General features: G+C 40.9%; 1 protein-coding gene across 3 annotated transcripts in view; it reads left to right on the top strand.

The window, feature by feature from the left end:
• Positions 1–27,393, top strand: part of ank2b (ankyrin 2b, neuronal) — a 106,336-nt gene that overhangs the window by 65,811 nt on the left and 13,132 nt on the right. The window contains exons 33-49 of one of the 3 annotated variants that reach the window (XM_042512635.1): positions 194–292; positions 2,117–2,271; positions 2,397–2,608; positions 3,349–3,553; positions 3,656–3,752; positions 3,877–4,105; positions 4,742–4,867; positions 5,040–5,162; positions 6,352–6,384; positions 6,681–6,702; positions 9,844–11,964; positions 12,403–14,472; positions 15,023–15,100; positions 15,250–15,381; positions 16,152–16,301; positions 16,412–16,646; positions 16,942–17,002. In XM_042512635.1, the coding sequence (XP_042368569.1) occupies positions 194–292; positions 2,117–2,271; positions 2,397–2,608; positions 3,349–3,553; positions 3,656–3,752; positions 3,877–4,105; positions 4,742–4,867; positions 5,040–5,162; positions 6,352–6,384; positions 6,681–6,702; positions 9,844–11,964; positions 12,403–14,472; positions 15,023–15,100; positions 15,250–15,381; positions 16,152–16,301; positions 16,412–16,646; positions 16,942–17,002 (6,148 nt within the window). Of the gene's footprint in view, positions 1–193; positions 293–2,116; positions 2,272–2,396; positions 2,609–3,348; positions 3,554–3,655; positions 3,753–3,876; positions 4,106–4,741; positions 4,868–5,039; positions 5,163–6,351; positions 6,385–6,680; positions 6,703–9,843; positions 14,473–15,022; positions 15,101–15,249; positions 15,382–16,151; positions 16,302–16,411; positions 16,647–16,941; positions 26,675–27,393 lie in introns of all 3 variants that reach the window. The other 2 variants (XM_042512636.1, XM_042512634.1) reach the window with 2 other exon arrangements.

Genomic DNA, 27,393 nt, shown 5'->3' with positions numbered 1-27,393 from the left:
TTCATTCAATTAATTGCAATTTTGAATACTTTTCATCTTCATGAAAATGCACCAAAATCAGTATCACAATATTAATAATATCATTTAACTGTTGGTAATGAGTCCCCAAGGTTTCTATTTTGCACCCAACCAAAACATTGTGTGTGCTCTTTCTTCCTCACTGCTGCATATGGACGCTTGGTCGGTCACACAGTAAACTCCACCTCCCCAGTGCCCCTCCACCTCTTAATGAGGGAGAGAGTTTGGTTAGCAGAATCCTCCAGCTTGGCCCCCCAGGGACAAAATTCCTCGGGTACGGTGGAAAAAAAATGGTTTTGCATATGAAACAATCCATGGATGCCCATCTTAGTGTTTATTTTACAAAGCCTTCCATTTGGTTTTATTTTGTCTTTAGGTTATTGTGTTGTGCTTGTGCTGGTGTCTCTTTCCCTACCTCATCACGTACTTATGGCCCATTAGACTTCACATTTCTGTGACATTCATTTGCTGCTTCTAGTTTTCTTTAATCCGTTTCTTCTGCTTAGCTGTTTCCATTTTTTTGTTCTCTTGCCTCCTGTTTTCTCTAGTAATGTGTGTTAGAAGGCTTATTTTTTTCTTTTTGTGTGAGATTTAAATGGTTGTGTGGCCTGTAAGTAGCTGGAGAAGTAGGTAAAATTCGACATTTGGTATGGGCCTGTGGTTGGTTCTGTTTTTCTGCCAGATTTAAAAAGGAAAAGCGCTGACAATTTAAAAGCTTAATGTTTAATGCCATCTACTGTCAGGCCACAGAACCCTCAAAATATCACATGTAAACTTCAGCAGTTATGCTTCATAGCTGTCCTTGTCCCATGTTGGATAGTACTTGTAGCATGCCTCTTATAGATATGTGTTGTAGCTAGCTTGTTGTGATTATGCATATCAGGTAAGTCTTAAAGTGACAGTTCAAACTGTATAGAAGAATAGTATAAGAAGCTAGTGTCAATAGTCATCATAGCTTTCAAAACAGAACTTCAACCTCCTTCTCAAACTACTCCAGCAGCATAATCCACCTCCCTACTGTCCAGTAGTTCCAAAATATGGCTATTGTCCATGTGTAGCTTGCTATGTTACTATGCTACTATCGTTTTACATTGTTGGGAACAACCAATGGAAGCAGCTCACAGTGCAGCAGTACTCTAAAAGTTGTCTTCATACTAACCATGGAAACAGTACAATTAGCACAATTCTGCAAGGAAACTCAACAAATAAATCCACCTGGATTGTGTTCATGCATGACTGAGCAACCAGACCACTGAATCACCACTGACTTTAGTACACTGTCTTGTTTGCATTATCATGTAGTCTTCTTGTTCAAAGATTATTTTCAAAATATCAACTGAATTATGTCAGATGTAACAAAGAAGTACACATCATCAATATAGAGGGCAGGGTATCATTTAAATATCACAACACAAGTACAATTACCTGTACCTCACATAAATGGCAGCATTCCATTGCATTAAAATCGCACGAGACACCACAGTTGTGTAGAGCAGCCATATTTTCAGATGTTTTGGTGGCATCTCAGCAGGCTTAACTGCCAACTCCCTGAAATACACCGTGCTCAACTTCACCACACTTCAGAATGTATGGGTTACAGCTGCTGTGGCAGTAAGCAAATCACATGTCACATTAAATCAAAGTGTGCATACAGTGATTGGCTGCTGGCAAAACCACTCGTGGGCTTTTTCCCCAGATGTGGATACAAAAAGGATTGCATTCGGGTGTTGTTTAGAGAAATTTCAATATTGCTTGGTACTGGGTTATTATGGTCATATCATGTACGTCCTGTGTAGCCCCTGGATGACAGACATGATGCTCCAAAAAGAAATAAATCTGTAATCTCATTGTAAAGAAAAAAAAGATCTTTTCACATTTTTGGAAAGACAGGAATTGAAATTGACACTAAATAATAGTCTTGATCAAGAATAGTCCAAGTAAATCATACCAAGAATGGAAACCCTGCCAATTACCCACATTCACACACACACACACACACACACACACACACACACACACACACCAAGAGGCACTTATATACATACACTGTTATCATCCACAATATCTAATACATACTCACTGACCTCTGCCCCTTCAGTCCAGTGATTGTGGAGATCCCCCACTTTGCTGCCCTGCGGGGAAAAGAGAGGGAGCTGGTGATTCTGAGGAGTGAGACTGGAGAAAGTTGGAAGGAGCATCACTGTGAACACACCCAGGAAGAACTCAACCAGATACTCAACGGCATGGACGAGGGTCAGTCTATGATGGTGTAACAGTAATCTGCACCTTGACTTTCGGGAAAGCAGACCATAAAAAGTACATATGTTAATCCTACATTATTGTCCCTGACATGTGTCTCTTTCTGACCCGTCCTCCAGAGCTGGACACGCCAGAGGAGCTGGAAAGGAAGCGCATATGCCGTATCATCACTAGAGATTTCCCACAATACTTTGCAGTGGTTTCACGCATCAAACAAGACAGTAATCTGATTGGTCCTGAAGGAGGCATCCTGAGCAGCACTGTTGTGCCCCAAGTACAGGCAGTGTTCCCTGAGGGGGCTCTCACCAAGAGGATCAGGGTTGGACTGCAGGTGATTAACAAAAACATCAGTATAGTCTATAGTTCCATTTGATATATACTCTACACGTACCTGTTTTGTAGTTTTTGTGTTTTTATGGCATATTGTGGCTGATTCTGGTGAATCTGTTAAGAAATGTTTTGAAGTTATCCAAAGATCCAAAGCGCAGGTGTCAAACCATCCTAACATCAAAAAGTAAGTTTCCTATGTGGAAAACAGGGCAGAAGTTGAACCAGTGGATGGTGCTAGAAGAAAGTTAGGAGATTACTGTATCTAGACCTCTGAGGAATGTCAATGTCTCTGCCAAGCTGTATGGCAGTTAATCCAATAGTTCTCATGGGATTTTTCTTTAACCCAAAACATTTGCTGGTAGTTCCAGATGAAAAGTCAAGTGATTGAAAAAGTAGTTGGCTGAACCAATGAATGCCTCTTTACTGAATTTCGTCAATCAGTCAATGCTAACCCATTTTGTAGATATTCAACTCAATAAGTGATTTGACATGGCATTAGATGGAAAGTCAATAGATAAATGAAAGTGGTAGATCATACAACTGACAGCCAACCACCACTACTATCCTTGTAGCCACATAGTTAGCTTTGGGCTCCACTGAAAGATTTCTGTTTGTCAGTGTAAAGATGGTTCATACTATTTCCCACTAAAAGAAATGTACCTTTAGGCAGTTCCACAACATGTAAATGAGAGTGCGCCTGCATGGCGTAGAGTAAAGAGTATACTTTATATACTCTCCCAGGCCCAGCCAGTGAGTGTGGATGTAGTGAGGAAGATCCTGGGGAACAAGGCCACCTTTAGTCCCATCGTCACCCTGGAACCCCGCCGGAGAAAGTTCCATAAACCTATCACCATGACCATTCCTGTCCCCAAGAGCAACTCTGACCCAGTCCTCAACGGCTTCGGAGGAGACACCCCCACCTTACGACTGCTCTGTAGTATAACCGGTTAGAGAGCACACACAGATACACATATAGAGCTGTGAATAGACCAACAAGACATATGCTCACATTGTAATATGGAAATCTTGTGTTTGCGTCCATGTGCAGGTGGAACAACGCCTGCTCAGTGGGAGGACATAACAGGAACCACTCCATTAACATTCATCAATGACTGTGTCTCCTTTACCACCAATGTGTCTGCCAGGTAACACAAAGAATAATTTGCTGTAGCACAGCTAAATGTATAACTGATTTAAAGTGATTCAGATGCTCCAGCCAATGAAGACCAAAGTTCACTGGTTCTTTTTCTATGCTTATCTTCTTTCTAGATTCTGGCTGATAGACTGTCGGCAGGTCCAGGAATCTGTCAATTTCTCCACTCAGGTGTACCGAGAGATCATCTGTGTCCCTTACATGGCCAAGTTTGTCATCTTTGCAAAGACCCATGATCCCATTGAGGCTAGACTGCGTTGCTTCTGCATGACAGATGACAAGATTGACAAAACCCTGGAGCAGCAGGAGAACTTCACTGAGGTGGCCCGCAGCAGAGATGTTGAGGTGAGGAGTGGGGGAGGAGTATCTCACCAATCGCAGCTAATGGCAGGTTTAGCTCCCTTAACTTTAAATGCCTGCCAACTACATTTTGTTCCAGCTAGATGTGTAAATGTATGTGTTTAACCTTAAATACAGTGAACTACAACCATGTTGACATGGTGATATGAAAAAATGAATAATCCACTCAAGACCAGTGTGAGAAACCAAAGACCTGATTATGTGTGCTCCTTCGTTGGACTGACTAGACGACTCTTGTCAATTCTTTGTCAATCGAGAGATCACTGTTAAAGTTTACACCTTACTTTCTGCAGTTTTGGTGTTTGCAGTCAGGGAGCCAAGACTGCTCTGTACAGTTGGCAATGGAAAGTGCACTTGGGGAAGAAGAGTTGTCTGATTTGTTGTCATTCAGCTTGAGAAAGTTTGAGAAATCAAACATTTGATTTCTCAAACTTTGATTTCTAAGGAACCAGAAAGAATGTGGCGCAAGTTTCCCTTCCTTATTGGCTTTTACTTCGACTTAGATCTAAAATGGTACATAGACCTGCACTTGTATAGCAATTTCCTAGTCATTTTTGAACAGTCAAAGCACCACAGCATCCCACCCCTGTCCGTGTACTCATCTGCCTGTCTATTTCTCAGGTCCTGGAAGGTAAACCTATCTATGCAGACTGCTTTGGAAACCTTGTTCCTCTCACCAAAAGTGGCCAGCACCATCTCTTCAGCTTCTTTGCCTTTAAAGAGAACAGACTAGCACTCTTTATCAAAGTGAGCACTTCTCTTTATTTATTTCACAAAGAAATTACCAAGGTGTTTTTCTATGCACTACAAGTCTTAAATTAATTAATTAGATTGAACTTTAATCACATGTAACATTCTAATCAAACATGACTTTAACTGAAGAATAGTTGACAAATGCTGAACTACATCACTGTTGCAGATCAGAGACAACACTCAGGAGCCATGTGGCCGTCTGTCCTTTATGAAAGAACCTAGGAACTACAGGTCACTCACCCAAAATGCCATATGCAACCTCAATATCACTCTCCCATCGTACTGCAAGGTAAAGGCACCACACTGATTTTTGACTCAACAGAGGACTCTTTATGTTGTGTATCCTCGTAATTCATGCTGGATGGTAGCACAGTCTTGAACCTATTTTCCATGTACTGCTATAGCACATGCTAATCTCCCACTTATTAGTAACAACACTATTCCAAAACATAACCCCATTTTTCCTATTCAATTCTTCAGTACAAGTTCTTATTTAATTACTGCTTATAACATTACCGCTTTGTAGTGCTTTCCTCCCAGTAAGACATCTTTTAAGGCTGCACTAGGCAACATTTACCTTTGAAACCTGAGCAATTTGGCTTGATATATGTCCAAAACATGGGAAGAAGGCAATGAGCCCCGCAAAATAGCAAAAAATTAGTAAAAGCACATAATCATTAAAATAATCCAAAAACATGGGGAGAGGGCAATGAGCAGCAAACAAAGAAATGACCCATAAATTTGCAAGTAATTAGTTTAAAACAAGTTACAGTGCCAAATGATTACTTTTTTTAAAAAAATGAAGAACGTTTTTTATTTTTAATAAAAAAAAAAAGACAACACCAACAAAGAAATTCCCTTAGAGAAGTGCATTTTGAATTTGAATTTTGAATTTTAAATATGTAATCATGATAGTTAGATAGTATTTTTTTCCATAGCTTTTGAAGCAATTTTCTGAATCAGATTTTTTGCAATTTGTGGAACATTTACTACCAATATTTCCCAATGTTTTTTTTTTTTTGTTTTTTTTAAGAAATAGCACCAATTTGCTCAGGGCTCAATGGTTTAAATACTTGTACAAGGCATGAAAGATGCACAAGAAAAGTGATGTCACCTCAGGTTTCAAAGGGTTAAAGGCTAATGGCCTCAGAACAGAAAAAAACTAAATATAATTATGTTATAATAATACTATAATGTAATGCAATGTGATAGCTATTCTTGCTATCATTTCTAATCTGCAAAGCTAAATGTGTAAGCGCCAAGGCACACACTAAAAAAAATCTAAGTATGATTGAGGCAAACGAGATTAATCTGCCCAATGCAGCTTTAAAGATCTCTCCAGCTTTCCCTGAAATTACACTGACTGGTTGTCTTCGTTTCTGTGGTAACCACACATTGGCCACTTGTCTTTTCTCCCCCCTTGCTGTTTTTTCCATCTGTACATCTTTCTGCTTCTCGCTGCTTCTTGCTCCCAAAAGGAGTCCGATTCAGACCTGGAGCAAGAGGAAGAGGTAAAAGTAACCACCACTTCCACTAACTAGCTCTGCTGATTTATCCTGTCCACTGTCTTATCATCAGGATTAAATAAAGGACATGTTCACAAGTAGTCAGATATAATTCTGCAGATGTACTGTGTCTATTGCTATTAGATTAGATTGTGACTGTCAGCTCATTTTTGCTGTTGTGTTATGTGTCTTTTCTGTTTGTTTCCTAAAGTAGCAGTTGTAATGGTTGATTGTTGGTTGATTTGTAATGTTGATGAAACAAGACTAACTGTGATCCATTTTCCATGTTGTTTTTTTTACAGACCAGCGGAACACTAGAGAAATGTAAGAAATTTCTTTCCATTTAATGTTCCTCTATAACTTGTACTAAAAGATTTACTATTAACACTGCATGCCTTTATTAAACAAGCTAATATGAAAATAACACTTATAATGTATGAGTGATTAGTCTAAGACGTGAGAGTTTAGCAGTGGAATAACCAGACTGATACACTGACACCCCCAGCACTGCCTTAGTTTAACCATAGACCATCTATATCTTATCAAAGCCCTTTAAGCTTCATGTATTTTTGTCTTGTCACACAAACTCCCCATGTCAATGTTATGTTTCTCTTGAGGCTTAACTTCACTTTTTACTTTACTTTATTTCTATGTTTTTTCTGATTTCACACACGTCTAAATTTCAATTTAACTCTTTCCCCTTCACATATTGAGACCCGACATTTGGAGAAAGAGTTAAACACTGCCATCTACGTATGTACAGCAAATTAAACACATTCATACTGTGGTGATTTTTATGTGACATGGCCTCTAATTTTATGCTAGCTAATGCCAGTTTTATTTTGCTGATTTTTTTGTGCTTGTCCCTTTTTGGTCATTTAGTGGCTCCAAACAGACCCACTTGTGTCGAGATGGGTGGAGTGACAACTGGGTACAATGTAATTTGGCTACTTGTTTTGGCATAATGAAACCACAAGAGTCAGAACAAAGAACCAAAAAATTTAGTTGTTTAGTACGCATTTAAACCTCTCCACATTAGCCCCTAAAAGGCATTCAAGTGTTTTGATCACGGTGTCTCTCACGTTGATATTTGTTTTCAGAGTACAGATTTATATATTCACATCAAAATGCAGCTTTTAATGACAGTAAGGCAAACTCTATACTTGTTTAAATCAACAAGAGACTCCTACCAACAATGTTTCACACAACTGCTTGATTTATGACTTTCAGTCCCTTGCAGTTACATAAGTATTAGTGTCCCAGGGATGACTTTTTTTGTAGGCCAGCACAGACATTAACAACCCCCATGCCCTCAGAAAGAGTACAATGGGGTTTTTCTATTGGATTTTTGATTATTACACAAAATGACATTACATATGTGGCAAACAAACATTTATGATACTCTCGCGTGTGAACACCACTTCTATGATTATTGAAGCCTAATTGCAATCACCAGATTTAAATAAGCTCATGTAAAGCTATATAGAAACTACACTATGGTTGCATGAATTACCATTGCCACCACAACAAAGCTGCAAAGCTGTGATTGGCATGATAACATGCTGTAGTTGTGGTAACCCAATTGTTAGCAACTTTGTTTGATAAGACACAAAAAAGCTTCAAAGTTCACAGTGGCATATTTACTGATGTTTTTTTATGCTGTAGAACAAAATGTAAAATTCTCTTCAGTTTGTCTTAACCACAGACCTTACTTGAGGCATCTAACCAGAAATTAAAAAAATGTTGAGTGTTGAAATGCTAAATAATTTCTGGGATTTTAGCACTAATTTCTAGGGCACTCATTATGGCAGCTAGAGGGGGCTGAGAGCAGCTTTTACAGAAGATGAGAGAAGGTGAAATGTTTTGTCCTCACTAAAGCACATCTGGACTCCACCTGCTGATACCGCCTTCCTGTTCCTAATAATGCACCATACAGTGCTGGGGTTGTGCCAGCACTTCTGGCCATCCAAATTCCAAAAGTAGTTGCTCACGCCCATGTACACTTGTGCTCCAAAATCCTGAAAATGGGTATGAGCCATTGGGCAAGCACCCATTTCCAGGAGATTAGAGGCCAGAATATTAGTGTTCCTTCAGCTGTAGTCCTCTAGTTTAATGGTTAAGCAAAATGTAATCAACCTCCTCGCCCACTCAGATTCCTTCCCCTTCTTCCAATCCTTGCTTTGTCTGTGTAGTAATTAGAAAAAGACTGAAAAAAAAACAGGCATATACAATATACGTGAGTTTTTAAAGAACCTTGATTTCAAACAACCCATTTATACATAAGACATACTAATATTACATGAACTACATGTTCGATTAAAATGACTATGTATCTTTTCTGTAGAAATGTAATATAGGTAATATGTGTATTTAATATAGATGGTATTGGTAACCATTTGTCATAGAAGTAGTTGTGCAAATAGACCATGAACTCACCACATTACTGAATGAAAACATATTAACAAGCAGCTCTTGATCATGAGCACCTCTTAGTTTCTAATTGCAGATTTAATCCGTACACTAAACTTTCTATTCACTTTTCATCATCAAGACCTTTCCATCAGCACTTCCCTTTGTTTTGCATGGAAATAACTTGCCTTACATAAATGTGTATGAGTGTGCTTGTATGTCTGTTTGATTATATGTATCGTCTCGTTAAAGAGTTATTTTGTTTGTGTGCTGATTTTGAAATATTTCTTCACAAACATTTGCATATGAATTTTTGCACAGTTTTTGTTACCCCTATTTTCCTTTCAGTTACATTTTAAATTGTCTGAACTTAAGCCTAAATGGAGGATAAACAGAAATAAAATATTGTTCCTCCTTGCCAGATGATTTTTACTAGTATTGCAGAGATCCTCCTTAGAGTCTGTGAAAATATATTATCTGCTTGTACAGAATGAGAAGCATGCCAAATTATCATATTTTGTACAAGTTATCACTGGCTTTCTTTGATAGACATAACTAACAGTCTGAGTTGTTTTCAAGCCATTTTTGCCTGTTATCACATTGACATTTGTCAAACATCAGAGCGGTCTTGAGTTGTCTCTGTGTTGTTTCTTTGTTTTGTTTGTCATCCCCCTTTCCATTGTACTTGTTGGTGTCTTGTTTACCTGGTTTCATTTATAGTTAGTATTGTTTTGTATGACATGTTTCAGTTTTGTTCTACAGTTTTGTCTCATGAGTGTGGGTGCACTGAGTGTATAAGCAAGTTATTTCCTGCTCATATCCTTTCCCATCAGTATTATTTAGCCTTTGCTTTACCACTGTTCCCCAGAGGCATATGAAAGTAAGATAAGCCTAATTCCTCTGATGCCCTGATGTAGAACCCTCTGTGAATTTGTTGTCCTATGATCCCTGCAGTGTGCTCCAATCTTGTCCTGACCACATTCTCCAATGTCTGTCTCCTTTGATTTGAATTTTTGATTTTCTTTACTCCTTACTTGTTCTTCTTCCATATGGAAGATGAAGAGATGCCAGCGTCAGTCCTGAAATCAGACCTGATTCGAGAACCAGACCTCCTATCCGACGTGTCAGAGATGAAGCAAGATTTGATTAAAATGACTGCCATCTTGACTGCAGACTCCACAGATAAATCTCCTTCCTTAGGAGGGTGTGGTCTCGAGAAAGGGACTGAGGATGTTTCTGGAGAGCCATTAGAAATAATGGAAAAGGACTTAGAGAAAGTCAAAGAGGACCTAGAGAAAGTCAGTGAGATACTGAGGAGTGGAACATATGAGGGTGAGGCAGCAGAGGAAGCAGCAAAAGCTGCTAGGATGGCTGAGGAGTGGGTTCTCCTTTCAGGCTTTGAGATAGAAGAGGCCAAAAAGATGGCAGCCTTAGAAACTCATGAGCCTGTCTTGCGTGAAAGTAGAGCTAACAGAGGAGCTCCCAGACCTAAAGCCATAAAGGACAGCGGTGACCTTAAAGAATACCTCCTGGATGCACCAGTGAGCTCCAAAATAAAAGTTAAAAAAGAGCCAGCTGTCCAAGAAAAGTTCACTGATGTTGTACTACGAAAAGGTACAAGACCAACTACTCCAACCAAAGGGCATGACAAAACAGCTGCTGGCGATGTGAAAAAGCCAGTCAGAAGAAAGGGAAAAGACCAGGGGCAGGGAGAGGAATCAACAGAGACAGGTGGTCTTCTAAGTGTGCCTACAGACCCCGCCCCAGTGTCACCCGTATCCCCAGTGGTTGAAGAAACTCCCATTGGATCAATAAAGGACAAAGTCAAAGCCTTACAACAGAAAGTAGAGGCAGAGCAAAAGAGCAAAAAAGCCACAGGAAGCAAGCATTCACAATTGCCTGTCATGAGCAAACCCTCTCCAAAAGCCAAAGAAAGCCCTAAATCTAAACAGGGGCCCCCAAAATCCCCCAAAGCTGAATCGGAAAAACTTGAGGAGACCATGTCAGTGAAAGAGCTGATGCAAGCATTCCAAACAGGGCAGGACCCCTCGAAGAGAAAGTCTGGGCTATTTGAGCTTAAAACGTCCACTACATCAAGATTGGAAAAAACAACAAAATCAGAAACCATCCAATCAAAATCCATGACCAAAGCAATAACCTCACGTGTCTCTCAAGAAAGAGAAGTATCCTTGGATTCGAAACCGCGCAAGAAAGACACCACTCAGCAAGACACAGAGAGAGAGACCGAGTCAGTTGTTGCCACCCATTCAGAGCTAACTGAAACTGTAGACTTTGGAAATGGTGGCCTTGATGATAGCTCTGACAGCTTAAAACATGAGGGTGTGGCAGACTCACTAAGTGCTAGTTCTGGAGATGGAACCCCTCATCTAAGCTCTGAGGACAGTGACAAACATGAGGGTCTTGCCACTCCAGGCACAAGCCCAGAGAGTGTGTGTCTTTCTCCCAAAACTGGACAGCAGACTGCCACGACAATCAAAAAAGAAAGTGAAGACACACAGAAGTCTGGAGACTCTGGTGTAGGGACCACTGGTGACCAACTGTCAACAGAAATGACTCTCCCTGTTTCTTCCAGCGAGGCTGCAGATGATCACACAACAAGTGAGTCCATTTCTGTTAGGAGAAGTGAGGCTAAGCCATCAAAACCTCAAAAACTTACAAAGAGAATTTCAGAGACTGTAGAAAGTTTTCTTAGCGATGACGAAAGCCCTGATCGTCAGCTAGAATTGTCTTTAGTTGGTTTTCCAGCATCTAGATCCTCCTCCCAGCGTCATGAAAGTTTAGAGCTGCATTTAAGACAAGACTCAGATGCTCTCAGTCCGTTAGCTGATGACTCTTTGACAATAAGCCACAGAGACTCTCTAGAGGGTAGTCCTCTCATGGAAGAAAACTCTTCACATAACTCCCCAGATTCCATTGAACCTAGCCCAACCAAGGAATCGCCCCCGCATGACTCCTTAGAGAACAGCCCTGTAGAGCAAAAAAGGCACCTATCCTTCCCATCAACTCTAGGTCCTCTCAGTAAATCCTCTAACCATCCGGAGCCCTCCAAAGCTGCAGAATTCCCCCAAGATGCTTTACGTGGTAGGCTGCTTCGCGACCATGAGGCTAGTGCTGATGATGACAGTTGTGAGCAGACATCTCAGATGACAAGTTCCGGTAAGAGTCCCCTCTCCCCTGATACTCCTAGTTCTGAAGAGGTAAGTTATGAGGTTAACCCCAAACTCCCTGACCATACATTCCTCTCTATTCCATCCAAACCGGCTGTCATCCCTGAAGACCCAGAAGAAGAGGATACATCAGACAGCTATGAAGCTAAAAGAAAAATTACTCCAGAGGAGGAGATGTTTAAGATGGCAGCCAAAATAAAAACATTTGATGAAATGGAACAGGACGCAAGGAGCAAAAAGAACTCTAGAAAAGATTTGTTTCCCTCAGCAGGTGCCAAAATAGGGGATGACAGCTATGAAACAATAGAGCCCACAAGTGAGAAGCTTTCGCCAAGTGAATCTGGGCTTGATAGACCCGCTGAGGATTCAAAGTTAGCTCTTGTTGTTGATCCCCATATTAAAGTACAACCTCCCTCTCCTTTTTCAGCAGGTTTGCATGAAGGAACCCACAGCAAAGAGGTCAAGAGCACAACAAGAACAGCCACTGTCACTTCAGAGGGACCTCAATCTGTCTCAGACCAGCATCATTCAAAATCCAAACTGGAAACTGCACAGGAGCAAAGAGTCCCACCAACTGTAAAAGCCGATAAAGACAGCACTGCCATAAAGGCTGCTTCAACATCAAACACTGAAAACAGGACTGATGAGCAAAAGGAGGAGAGCTTAAGAAAGTCAAGAGACAACAAAGGACACGACAAAGATAGTCAACAGTTAGTTGCTAGCACGCTAAAGACTGATACACTAAAACAAGGTAGCAATGTAACAGATGAAGTAAAAGGAGATCAAAAAGAGCACACAAGACTACCAGAGGCTGGACTAGGTGCAACTGCTGCCACAGGTCGAACAAAGGAAATGTTCAAACCAGAGGTCTGTATATATGATGACACTGAAGAGGATGATGAGGCGCTGGAACCTCCCAGAACTGAATCAAAAGGTGTCACTGCAAGGGTAGACCCTGACTCATGGTCTGCCTTGCGGGAGGATGATGCCGCTTTTGCAGCACGTGTCAAAGAGGAGGAACAGAAGATTCTGAATCTGGTGGTGGACCGTCAGTCTTTGCAAGCAACTCCAGACACAACACCTGGTAGAACACCAACAGAAGATAGCACTCCTACCAGTGAGCCCAATCCTTTTCTTTTCCAAGAAGGGAAGCTCTTTGAGATGACTCGAAGTGGTGCCATTGACATGACCAAGAGGAGTTATGAGGAAGAGGGGGGTGGCTTTGCCTTTTTCCAAATAGGTGAACAGCCTTTAGAGGAGCCTCTTTTAGAAGAGGCCAGGCAAGAAGGTAGGAGATCAGCAACAGAACCTGAAGTTGGCCTCAATCTAACACTAGAGGTTAAGACTGAGGAGACTGAGAAATCAAAAGAAACAACTGATTCTCAGCTTCAATCCCCACCTGAAGGTGATCAGTCAGCATCTAAAGCTGATGCGTCAAAATCTAAAATCCCTAAAATGGGAATTTCTGCTTCATCAAAACCTACAAAGAAAGATCAGACATCATTTGAAGGTCTAGAGACTAAAACAGAAAAAAATGTGAATGAAGCATGCTTAGATTTAGATAAAAATTCTTCTGACCAAATGATAACAACTGTACAGACAGCAGAAACTACAGTTACTAGATCGGTTTACTCTGAGCAGGGCCAAGAGTCCTCTGATTCATCTCCAGAAGAACCACAGTCAGTTGTAGAAGCCCCCAAACAAACAGGTAAATCCAAACAAAGTGCTTCCAGTAGTGTAAAAAAGACTCCAGTCAAAACACAAGCAAAGTCTTCACCACAAGGTCGGGGTAAAACCACAATTCCCTCTCCATCTCATGCCACTTCCTCTTCAGCCGTGGTTAAAAAAGAGGCCTCCTTTCACTCTGACTCTAAATCTAGAATTCCCATTAAGGCTAGCACTCCCAAGCCCGACTCTACTGTCAAACGTCCTGAATCAACCACTGACAAAAAGCTTAAGGTCCCTGTGAAAAAGGATTCAAGGAGAAAATCTGAGACAGACGCAGGTCCCTCTGTGGATATCAAAACCAAGACACCATCTTCCAAAGCAAAGAGCTTCTGTGAGGGGGAGTCTACCAGACCATCGGCTAAAAAAGAACATGGTCGCCCCTTGAGTGCTGAGTCAGCAAAGTCTAAAGGCTTCCAGTCCAGATTGCCAGTCCGAGGCAAAAGTGGCCAGGCATCTCAGTCAACAACACCAACTAAAGAGAAAAGTGAGCCATGTAAACAGTCCATTGAATTCTTTGAAGAGATAAGTGATGAAGCAGCCAAACTTGTGGCAAGGTTGGCACAGGCAAAGACAGAGAAGGAACAAGAGGCTGCAGGCGCCAACTCAGATGATGAGAGCAGTCTCATTGATCCATCAATCATAGAAAGAGAAACTTTCCCTCAGATGCAGTTCCCTCCCTCAGGAGACGTCTTTCCCATTAGACCACTGTGGGACGACCCTGTTGAGACACAGATGCAGCGAATCCCAGATGATAAAGTCCAAAGTCAAGGTATCCCCCCAGTTTAAGGGGCTATTCTCTATCTCTTGTACCTCATTAGTACACAGTAGCTGTAAAGGTGCTGCCTCTCTGTCTCTTGTAGTTAAGCCCCATTGTAGTTGAAGAATCGGTGTGGCTGTGTCGTTTGAGCTGTGTTTGTGTTCATAATGACGTCTCTCTTTCCCTCTCTTTGTGTTGAAAATCTCAAGATTGACTTAAAGGCTTTATGGAACTTGTGAAAACAACTTAGTGACTAAAACATTTTAAACATTACACAGTAAATATTTACTTGAACAATCACATGTAATGTCATTCATTTTCTAATAATTGGAATGCATGTTTCTCAGTCATAGTGTTACTACAAGATCTATCACAACCATCCTTTACAAGCATATGATGTACTTGTTCAAAGTTCTGATTTGATATTATTTAATAACTAAACAAACTGTATTACAAAAATGAGAAAGCCAGTGAAGATGTTTTCCAATGCATTTGTTAATGTGACTTCATTTGGTATACATTGCGGCTCTGACCGCTCATGGCTGTCTGGTGGTATTTGCAGTAGATCCACAGGATGAAGCAGAGAGAAAAGAGCAACGGTTGGCCATTATAGCCGACCATCTGGGCTTCAGCTGGACGGGTGAGTCACACCCTAGTAGCAGTGATGAAGCTATAGAAAATACACCAATTATACAATAATTTCAGTGTTTGTCAGGGTCTCAAAAACAAACATTTCAGAACTTTCTTAAAATCATCATAATCACTATTATGTCTTATATTTTTCCATAGAGTTGGCACGAGAACTAGACTTCAGTGAGGAGAGGATCAACCTAATAAGGATTGAAAACCCCAACTCACTACAAGACCAAAGCCATGCCCTTTTGAAACTGTGGGTAGAGAGAGAGGGGAAGCATACCACAGGTTCGTGATAAGCAGAGGTGTGAACTCGAGTCGCATGACTTGGACTTGAGTTACAAACTGGATAACTTTAGGCCTTACTTGTCAAAATACAACACCAATTACTTGTGACTTTTGACTTGAAAATACTTTTACCTTCGCCCAGACCCAAAGATTAAAAAGTATGTTATCTGAAAAGTGTGCCACAGATTATTTCATAAAGTGACACTTAATTTCTAGATGCACTTTGTTTGAACTAATCCAACAGCACCCAATCAAGCTGCAGGACAGAACCACAAAGAACTAATGTTACACTACTGAGCACCAGCTCGAAAAAATGATACTACAAATAATTCTGTTCATGTGCAAAAGTACATGGCGGTCAATAAAAAATGACTTTCAGTGGGTTAAAAATATGGGGTGAAAATTACAGAGATGTAAAAGCTTCCAACAACTTATTTTAACCATTAGTACAAATTTGTGTTCATGATTTTTGGAAATTTTGTATAATATTACTCTGTTGTTAAAATGGCATTATTTTTGATGAAGCACGCACAATGACGTCTTTAGGTCACAAATCTAAGTTTAAAAAGTTTAAAAGACTTGGGTCTTTTAGACTTTTTTTTTCAGACTTTTTGGCCTGGGACTCTGACTCTGGACTTACTTGTGACTTGAAAACCTTGGTCCCAAGTAGGGATCCAATTATTTCTTAGACTGCTTTTTCAAAACGACAAAGTAGAAGTTTTCATTCAAATGTAAAGTGGAACTTTTGTGTCTGTTTTATGTTTCAACAGAAGCAACACTGATTAAAAGACTGACTAAGATCAACCGAATGGACATCGTTCACCTCATTGAAACCAAGATAATCAAGTCCACTCAGGAGGAGACATCATCACATACCTATGCAGAAATAGAGCGGACCATAGCACTGGATCATAGTGAAGGTATACACATCAATGTTAACTTAAAGCAAACTGATGTTTTGTCTATCAACATGAAAGTTCTAACTCATTACTTCCAACTGATAAAATTCTTTTATATAATCCTTTGTCAGGTTTTTCCGCTCTTCATGAGGACATAGACAGCCCCAGGCCAGGCAGGCGTACAGAGGCCACAAGTAGGAGTCCAGGCTCAGGGCAAGAGGTACCCATGGTGTCAGCAGAGGACCTGTCCACCAGTTTGTCATCACTTCACGAGACAGCAGGGCGACCAGAGACAGACGCCACAGCAACAGGCTTTCTTAGAAATGCCCAGAAAGAGAAACTAGAAAAAGAGATGGAGTCAACACAGTAAGTAACTAGAATGGTTTCAAGTGACCACATCCACATTAACTTATTAATATTCCTTCCAATAATAATAAATTTGAAACTCAGTTTGACATAGATTTCCGATCTCAAAAAGGGATGACTTTTCAGATTTTAGTTACCCGTATACTAATTTTGTAAACATTACTGTATGTTTACATGTTTTAAATTGGTATTTGTAGAAATACTTGTTTAAATATGAAATACTTTTAGCTTGTATTTTTAATAGAATTAAATTGATCACTCATTCAATAACTGAATATTGGGTTTTTTTTCACAGCTCATCACAAAGAGTATATGAGGAATTGACAGACACAGTACACACAGGCAGTTTGAAACAAGTAAGTCCTTTCTTCACATTGTACTGCACCTCCCCTTACAACCTTCGATCCCATGTGATAGACCCTCTGTACAAAGGGAGACCCATATTATGCGCCCAAATTTCCCCACCTCCTTACCCCACTGTACAGCCTTGTGATGATGAAGGGGCTGCTGGATATGAGGGGGCAGAGGGGGGAGAGGAGTGGAGCTTGGAGTGTCTGCAAACTACCCATTCTCAATACAGTGCTCATCACTTGTCACCGCTGCCTTGGCGAGAGTCTTCCAATAGTTCTCGGACAGGCGTATGCGAGAGTCGACCGTTATCTATGACCGATTTTGGAGATAGCTTGATTGAGTGTGATCAAGCTGAACAAGACTTTAGAAAACTTTCTATGGAGCTCACAGAAACCGAAGAGGTCACTGAAAAGGTTTGCTTTACGGAACAACCTACAAGTGAACAAAGGCCACTACCAACTGAGACCACCTCTGTGCCTCCTTCTGGTTCCGCAACGACAGAATCCAAGCAGACCAAACAAATGGCTAGAACACACGTGGAAGAAGTTTCACGTCGACTCTATCAAGTCTTGTATGGATATGATGTTGAGTTTATCGATTCAGATAGTGAGGATGTGTCCGCAGTGGTGATGAATGCAGCCCCTGAAGATGCAAATCAAGCTGGAGCCAGGAAAGATGAACTTGTGGGAGCTGCAAAACACATGAATGTTGATGAAAATGTTTCAAACTCTGAGCATAAGATTGATGTTCACCAAGTCTTAATGTCAGGGGACCTTGATGTCACTTCCCTTCATGGCATGAATCAAACCAAGACTGCCAATCAGGCATTAGCAGGTCCTTCTGTCACTTGTACCATTCCAAGTTTATTGTCTGAAAAACCAAAACTCATGAGTTCAACGGGCTTCATTCAGAGGTCACATGACTCAACTTTTGAGAAGATAGATATTTATTCAGTGGATAAGTTAGACATACCAAAAGCTGAGTATAGCTTTGAGAAGACAATGTCATCCAGACAGAATGAAAATGAGGTTGTGGTCTCTGTAGAGTCTACATCTGACATTAATGCATCCAGATATAGATCCTGTTTACCTGAATCCACATGTGAAACCATTTGTGACCTTAATAGCTTAGTTCATGATGGATCATCTTCATGTGAATGTGTGACTGAAATAGCAATATTACAAACTGAGAGTAGGGCCTCAACGCCTGATTCAGCATTGTCAGTTCATGAGCTTAATTTTCTTGCACCAGATTCTCCAATACCTCAATTCAGGCCATTGTCTCCCCTACCACCTCCTGTTTCTCCATGGGAAACTGGTGACGTTGGGACTTCTGCCCAGGGGCAACCATTACTGAGTGCACCAGGAGACATCCATATGCTGTTAACATCAGGGGCAGAGGAAAGACCATTAACACCAATGGTTTCAAACAAAAGACCATTTGGAGGGCCAGTATCACTAGGCAGTGATTATAGTGGTGAGAGATCTATTTCACCTCAGTCATTAACTTTTGACAAAGAAGACAGAGCAGCGTCACCTGAGTCTGACATTTTAGAAACGATTCCGTATTTTTTTACGTCTTTTGAGCATGTGAGGCCTGGTTTGCATGAGATGAGACCATCATCTCCTGAATCCGGTGGGTGCATAACTGCACATTGTAAGCTACCACGAGACTCCCCTATCCCACAATTTAGACAAGTCTCTGAGTCCTTTACAACTTGTCAGTGTAGATCATCATCACCTGAGCCAGTGTCATCAGATCTGGATTTTGAAACTACACTTTTGTTATCAAAGCCTCTTGAAAACAGGCCATCATCCCAAGAATCTCTAGCATCTGTAAATGAATATAAGGCACTTTCACCGGATTCACCTATACCCAAATTAAGTCACAGCTGGCCTGACTCAGCTATTGTAATGATAGAGGAAAGGTTCATTTCACCTGAATCACAGGAATGCTCAGATGTAGAATATGGCTCCATGTCTCCAGCAATAGTCAGCCATGAAGATAGAGCTTCATCAACTGATGCAGCTTCATCTGGAGATGAATCTGATTCTGTTTTAACTGTTGGTGGACAGAGATTACCCATCCCTGAATCAACTGAATCTGCAGAGATAGTGTGTAAGCCCATACATGCTGATGAAGGAAGAAAATCATTGGAACCATTAGTATTTGATACACAAAACAATCCATCAACATCAGTAGAATCGGTACCCGAGGATGATGATGATTGGTTTATTATATCTGTATCTGATATTGAGGAAAGACCACTTTCACCAGAGTCAGTACCTGACTATAGACCAATGTCTCCACAGTCGGTAATGTTAGACATTAGAGCATCCTCTCCTGAATCAGAAACATTCAGTGAGTTTCTCCCTCCAGATTCTCCCATACCGCAATATACACTGTCTGAGCACCATGCTGTTGCTATCAATGATCATTCATCATCACCAGAATCTGAGTTGTCAGGCACAGAGTATGAGGCCATGCCATTGCTATCATATTTTGAGAAACGGCCTTTATCTCCTGATTCAAGTGGTTCTGAAAGTGATTATGGGCATAATCCTACAACTCACCTAACTCTTGAGAAAGACACAAAGCATGAACGAGCTATTGTTGTGGAAGATCAAGCATTTGCTGAAGAGCAATTTGAAACAAAAACAAATATAATTACTGGTCTAGAGAAGTCAAAAACTCAAGAAAAATATTCAACCTTTGTTTCATCCAAATCTAAAGAAGAAAATCCTATGAAACATAATGAAACTGAAATTGCTAAGATACAATCAGTTGTGCCTGATGTCAGTCAATTTAACCAAAACGTTTTCACACCACCAGCAGGAGCTGAGGTCTGGTCAGCTAAAGTTACAAAAGAATTCTGTCATGAGTTTCTTGATGAAGAAAATGCAAAGGAGGAAATGTACAACCCCATTACTAAGGAGAGAAAATTGGCCAGAAAGAAAAAATCAAAAAAATCAGTCAAATCTGATAATAAAACTGTGCAGAATGTTACAAAATATGGAAAAGAATCATCTGAGTTTAGGGATACATATGAGGAGACACAAGGACCTGTTCAAGCTCTGTCACCTCTTTTGTCTCCAGAATCTGCATCTAATTATCAACCATTAGCATTTAGTACAAATGTTCCCGATGATCATCAGTTACCCAGAGAGTCTTCAGTTTCTGTAACTCAGCATCATATACCACTATCCTTAACAGAATATTCAGAACCAGTCTACAGTTTATCATATGATGCAGAACTCTGGAAGCTCATCTCTCAAATTCATGACCCGCAGTATGTAGGAGAAAATTTCATGAGTAAAATAGGAGTATTTCAGTTTGCTGAAACAAAGACAGAGTCTTACCAGACCAAGTTAGATGTAATGACTGAAGATGAAGCTGCTGCTTTGCAATCCGAAAATTACAGAAGATCATTGTCACCTGATTCTGAAGGAGAGAGACCCATGTCTCCAGATTCCTCCAACTCAGGGAGATCTGTAGATAGTCAGGGAGCTTTACTGCCAGATTCCCCTATCCCTCAGTTCTTTGTCTCTTTCTCTGGACCTCTTCAAGTTTATCACAGGTCAATGTCAACAGAGTCAGCATTGTCAGATCTGGATCTGGAGAGAGATATAAACATTTCTTTTCTTTTTGAAGACAGATCAGCTTCTCCTGATTCAGTAACATCTGTAAACATGTACAGGACACTATCGCCAGAATCACCTATCCCTGACTTTAGACCGTCTTTAGCGGAATCAGTTAAAATTGCCACATTGGATCGATCTTCATCAGTTCAATCAATAACCTCTGATTTAGACTGTGTGTCTGTCTCTTCATCAGAATTCTTTGCTCAGAACAGACCAACATCCCCATGTTCCATTGATGAAAACAGGCCACTTTCACCTGAGTCACCCATCCCTGTGTTTGGACAGGGTTTAGCAGAATTTGGTGGTTGGACGGCACTGTCAAGATCCTCGTCAACTTTTTCAGTTTGTTCAGATTTAGAATATGGGGCTGTGTCTCTGTCACAACTGTTCTCTGGAGTTAGACCATCCTCACCCAAGTCAGTAGTTTCCGGAGATGAATACAGAGGTGACTCATCGATACCAGAATTCAAAACAGGGCTGACTGAATCAGTTTTAGTTATTGCTCATAGATCATCTTCTCCCGAGTCAGTGGTTTCTGATATTGAATATACACAATCAGATGTAGGTATAAGTATTTGTGAGCAAAGGCCTGACTCACCAGATTCTCAAGTATTAGGGACCACAGAGAGACCATTTGCCGGTAGTAGTCAAACCTTACCTCTAAAGGCAATAAGGGTACCAGTGTATAGGCTTGTTTATGATGCTGAACTTTGGAGGCTCATTTCTCAAATACGTGATCCCCAATATGTTGGGCAGACTTTTTCCAGTAAAACTGCTGTTTTCAAGTATGCAGGGATAAGAACTGAGTATGTTCCAGAGGATTCAGGTGTGAAGGAGGAAGAGTTGGAGGGTGGTGTGAAGCTGGACATTGCAGATTCATCAGATGCAGATGTTCATCAAGCAATGCAAAGAAAGACTGAGGGAAAAGAGAGCCCAGTGCCAGAGTACAGGTCTTTACCACCCGGCACACTGATAAGTGAAGCAGTTGTTTCCGTGCTTGAGGAATCAGCTGCTGATGCAATATATAGAACAAACCAGCTCATATGTCAACGGCATGATCCCCATTTTATTGGAGAAGCCTTTGTAAATAGAGCTGAAATGTTTGAATATGAGGATATTAATAAAGAATGTGTTGTGCTTGATTCAAGTGCAGAAGAGACAGAGACAGAATGTAGGTCTCTCTCACCTGAGGCCCTGAAGTTACTAAGTATTCCGAAGGCTGATTTGCAGGAGACAGGAATCTCTTTAGATGAGTACAGACCTTTGTGTCCAGATTCATCAATTTTTCTTCAACTTTCTGTCTCAATTCCTGAATCCTCAGTGGAACATAACAGGGCACCATCTTCCAATCCTGTGTCAGATTCAGAACTTGAGCAATTTGATGTTGCTGCTTTGTCTTCGAGGTTATCATCTCCTGAATCAGAAGCATCACTAAGCAAAAATGGGCTTTTCTCACCTGACTCACCAGTGCCTGACTTTAGGCCAGATTTACAGAGCTCTCCTGTTTTATTTGGTGGATCTAGATCTTCCTCACCTGAATCAGGTGCCTCAGATCTTGAGGGTTCATCAGAGTTCTTTCCTTCAGAATTCTGCATTCAAGATAGACCAGATTCTTCTGATTCAGCGACATCAGAAATTAACATGCAGCCACTCTCACCAGACTCAGTGGCAAGTTCTGAAAATGAGTTCAGGGCATTTTCACCTGATTCACCGATACCTGAATTCAGACAGGCTATACTTCACCCAGCTACTTCAACTGCTGAATACAGATCTCCATCCCCTGAGTCATTTTGTTTTTCATATATAGAGAATGAAGATGTATCATCTTCATCAGTGTTCAATGATCGTCGACCTCCATCACCTGACTCATGGGTATCTGGAGATGAGCACCAGGCTCTGCCACCAGATTCACCTGTACCTCAGTTCATGGCAAGAGTAGTTGAATGTTTTCCGTCGTTTATTGGGTTTAGGTCACCACCCCCTGTATCAAATACATCAGATGATGAATATGCATCTTTGATGAATTCCCCACCTGATACTGAAGACAGACCAGCTTCTCCGGAGTCGTTAGAACTAGAGGAAGAAGAAGAGAGACCTCTGTCACCTGATTCTGAACTGGAATACAGGACATTTTCCTCTGCATCTTTGATGCTAACGTCAAATTTCAGATCGTTGTCTCCTGATTCAGCTGGCTCGTTGGATGAATTCAGAGCTCTATCACCAGACTCACCTATTCAAGAGTTTACACAGGTGGTACAAGAGTCATTAATCACACACATGGAATATAGATCCTCTTCACCCGAGTCAGTATTGTCAGATTTGAGCATTGAAATGGAATTATCTCTCTCAGTGTTATTGGAGAGCCGACCCTCATCTCCTGAGTCTTTAACATCAGTCAGTAAATACAGAAGACTCTCTCCTGATACTCCCATATCTAAGTTTTGGCCAGCTTTGCCAGTTCTGTATGATTATGTTAACACTTACAGGTCATTATCACCAGATTCAGTGGCATCAGATGCAGACTTTGACCCACTAATGTCTCCGCTGTTTGAAGTCGAGGGGAGGGTGGATTCTCCGCAGTCAATGTCATCTTTCTATGAATACCAACATTTGTCCCCAGACTCTCCAGTACCTCAATACATCCATACTGAACCTTTCATATTAACAGCAATGTGTAGATCCACATCACCTGGATCAGTATATTCTGATGAGGACTTAGAGACAGATTTGTGTATCCCCTGGCTTTTTGAGGACAGAGCAGCATCTCCTGGTTCAGCTACATCAAAAGATGAATTTAGACCTCTTTCACCAGATTCACCCATTCCTGACTTTACACAGGCAGAACAAGAGTCCAGAATATCCCATATGGACTTAAGGTCTTCTTCACCTGAATCAGAGGCTTCAGAAATAGAATATGTACCTTTGATTTCACAGATGCTTGATTTTGAAGACAGAGCAGATTCTTGTCAATCAGGGGAGTCTGAACTTGATTTAAGATGCTTGTCTCTTGACTCTCCCTTACCCCAGTACACCATGACTGCACCCACTATGTTTGGAGTCAGATGCAGATCCATATCACCTGACCCAGTATATTCATATGAGGATTTAGAGACAGATTTGTGTATCCCCTGGCTTTTTGAGGACAGAGCAGCATCTCCTGGTTCAGCGTCATCCGAAGATGAATTTAGAGCACTTTCGCCAGACTCACCCATTCCCGCATATACTGAGGTACGACAGCTGTCCTTCATATCACACATGTTCCTAAGGTCCATTTCACCTGAATCACAGGTGTCTGATCTTGATGAGGAAATTGAGTTATCTTTCCCAACGGTTATAGAAGACCGATCTTCTCCCGAGTCCTTAGTATCTCTTAGTAAATACCGAAGACTGTCTCCTGATTCCCCTATACCTGATTTCAGACAGGCTTTGCCAGAGACATATCCTGAGTTTAAAGCTTCCAGGTCATCTTCACCTGATTCTGAGTCTTCAGAAATAGAATATGCACCTTTGATTTCACAAATGTTTGATTTTGATGACAGATTGGAATCGCATCAGTCAGAGGTGTCTGAATCTGATCTGAGATGTTTGTCTCCTGACTCTCCCTTACCCCAGTACAACATAAGTGCACCCATTATATTTGGAGTCAGATACAGGTCCACATCACCTGACCCGGTATATTCAGATGAGGAGTTAGAGACAGATTTGTGTATCCCCTGGCTTTTTGAGGACAGAGCAGCATCTCCTGGTTCAGTTACATTCAAAGATGAATTTAGATCTCTTTCGCCAGACTCACCCATTCCCAAATTTAAACAGGCACTACAAGAGTCCACCATATGTCATGTGGACTTGAGGTCCACTTCACCTGAGTCACTGTTGTCAGATTGGGAAATGGAATTATCCTCCCCCACATTCTTGGAAAACAGACCTTCATCTGCTGAATCTTTAGCATCAATTGGACATTCACCTGATTCACCTTTACCTGACTTTATGCAACCAGTGTTTGGATTACCTGAAACTATTTGTGGATATAGGTCAACATCCCCTGAGTCAACCTGTTCTGATGTAGAATACATTGTTATAAGCCCGGGAACACATATTTATGAAAATAGACCCCATTCACCTGGCTCAGGGGCATCTGAAGATGAATACCAGGCTCTGTCACCAGACTCACCAATACCTGAATACAGTACAGGAGTGCCTGAAAATGTCATTGTGAATGTTGGCTATAGGTCATCCTCCCCAGAATCCATTGAATCAGAACTTGAGTATGCTTTGAGTGAGGACATTAGGAAATCTAGTGCAGAGGGTAGACCGGATTCTCCTGAATCAGCAGGATCAGGAGTGCAAGAGAGACCACTAGAAGAGAGGTCAGCATCACAAGAGCTTTTCGAAATAGATGAGGACAAATTGCTTTTGCCACCAAATAAATCGATACCCCAAAATGTATCAATTACCAATGTAACAACCACTACTAGAACTGATGTATCATCAGCGATGGCGCCTACCTCCCCACAGGAATCAGCTGCTATGGCAGCTGAGTATAATCTAATTTATGATGCAGACCTATGGAAGCTGATTTCTCAGGTTCACGATCCTCAGTATGCTGGAGAAACTTTCAGTAATAAAACAGGATTTATTCAGTTTATTGGTAGTGCAAAAGAAATTAATGTTCCAGATGATAAACAAGATAAAGTAAAAGATAAAAGTGAGCGTGATGTCATTGCCACACTCTTACCTTCAGAGGGGACACATCCATTTGCTTCAACAGACATAACCACAACTGATGATGTTTGCTCTTCAAGTGCACAAGTTACATCTGATATATCTGTTTCAGAGTCACCTCCACCAGGGATTGAACCCATTTTGTTCTTTGAAGCAGCTCCATACAGACAGGCTAAGTACACATTTGAAGTACTTATCCCTGAGGCACAAACAAAGTCTGATGATGATTGGGTGATTGTTTCCAAATCTGATGATGTATGCTATTCACCAGAATCCCTGATAGACTACAGGCCCATGTCTGCTAATTCAATGGTGCAAGAAACAAGACCATCGTCCCCAGAATCTGTAACATCAGTCAATGAATTTAGACCACTCTCCCCAGATTCCCCCTTACCTGACTTTGCAGTTGCAGTGCCAGAATGTGTAATATTCTTGAGATCAACATTATCTTCACCTGAAACTTTGGCATCAGATATAAATAATGTGCCATTTGAAAGCTTGGAATATCAATTTGCAGAACACAGGCCATCATCTCTAGAATTGACACCTGAGTTTGATGGGAACAGGTCACTATCTCCAGACTCTCCTATCCCTCAGTTCACAGTGTCATTGGAGTATGCCACTACACTTGGCACATCATCACCTGAATCAATAGATTTAGATTCAGAGTGCGAGCTTATGGTCACATCATCAAGAGACACTGAGACTGACAGACCATCCTCATGTGAATCCATATCATCTATCAGTGAGTTCAGAAAACTATTGCCTGACTCACCAGTACCTGATTTTATGAGAATATTGTCTTCTTATTTTATGGATGCTCCCCAGGTTGACAGATCGTATTCACCAGTGTCTTTCTCGTCAGACTGTGAGTTTGTAGCTTTACCTATTGACTGTTGGATTGACGACAGCCCAAGGCCACTGAGCCCCAAGGAGGTTGAGTCAGAAGAGGAATTATTTTGTTGGGAAGATACTAATAGGGTCATCACTAAACCACAAGTTTTGAGTCATGTGACATCTCCTGTATTGCCCCAGTCTTCATCATTACCAATTCAAACTAGTGAGACAAAGTCTAAGAAAGGATATGTCAGTCCTGACTGGCAAAAAGGGCCGCAATCAGAAGTTTTGTCATACAAATGGACCCAGTGTGGATCAGAAGCTGAAAGTATCTCCACTTTACATGCCATGGTTTGTGAGAAAGACTTCTGCAAAGACTCTCCTGTGAAACTGTCATCAGTTCAAGATGCAAAGAGAAAAGAAAAGCTCTTACACGTCAGTGCTGGAGGAGTCAAGAACAAGATGGCCTCACAAAGGGTAAGAGTGAGAGCATGACAATCAAGCAAAGACTTACTTTTGTTGTGGACGAATTCATTAATAAGTGACTTGGGTGGAGGACATAACTGCCTTGATGATCTAACAACAAAATGGAGTGTCATCAGTGGGTTGAAAATTGTCCAGATTTGTCTGGAATGTGTCATTGTTAAAATACTTACAGTTCTTCTTTCAATTAGTTAGTTGCCTGATGCTAAGCTCCTTGTAAAGGAATACCTCATCCACAAAATTCCTATTTGTATATCAATTACTCACCTTGAATTTGTCTCTTCCCACATGCTTCCACAATTAACTGAGAATCAAAAAAATCAAATCATAAATTGAAGTAAACTGGGCCCACATTTAACAACAGCAAAATTAAAATAAAGCATCCCTTTACAAACTCACACAACTGATGCAGTGCAATACAAGTCTTATTTATCCTGTTGTATGCTCAGTACTTCACAAACTCATGCATTTTCACTACAATTAAAAAATAAAATAGATGAGTACTGCTCCCAGAAGTGTCATGAGGGTGTTTTATATTGTATTATTTTTGTGACAATGCCTGTTTTCAGGCAGTCCTGAGCTGTGCGAGGGTTTGTTTTGATAAAGTTCTATTAAACCCAGTCTCTGTTTACTTCAGTAAATGAAGATTGTTTACCTTTTTTGAATTCTCCATTCAATGTTGAGGTATGCAAGAAAAAAGTTTTCTTCACAAA

The sequence above is a fragment of the Plectropomus leopardus genome, chromosome 23 (genome assembly GCF_008729295.1).
Source record: "Plectropomus leopardus isolate mb chromosome 23, YSFRI_Pleo_2.0, whole genome shotgun sequence".
Classification (NCBI taxonomy): Eukaryota; Metazoa; Chordata; class Actinopteri; order Perciformes; family Serranidae; genus Plectropomus; species Plectropomus leopardus.
This window is presented reverse-complemented; position numbering and strand designations above follow the sequence as displayed.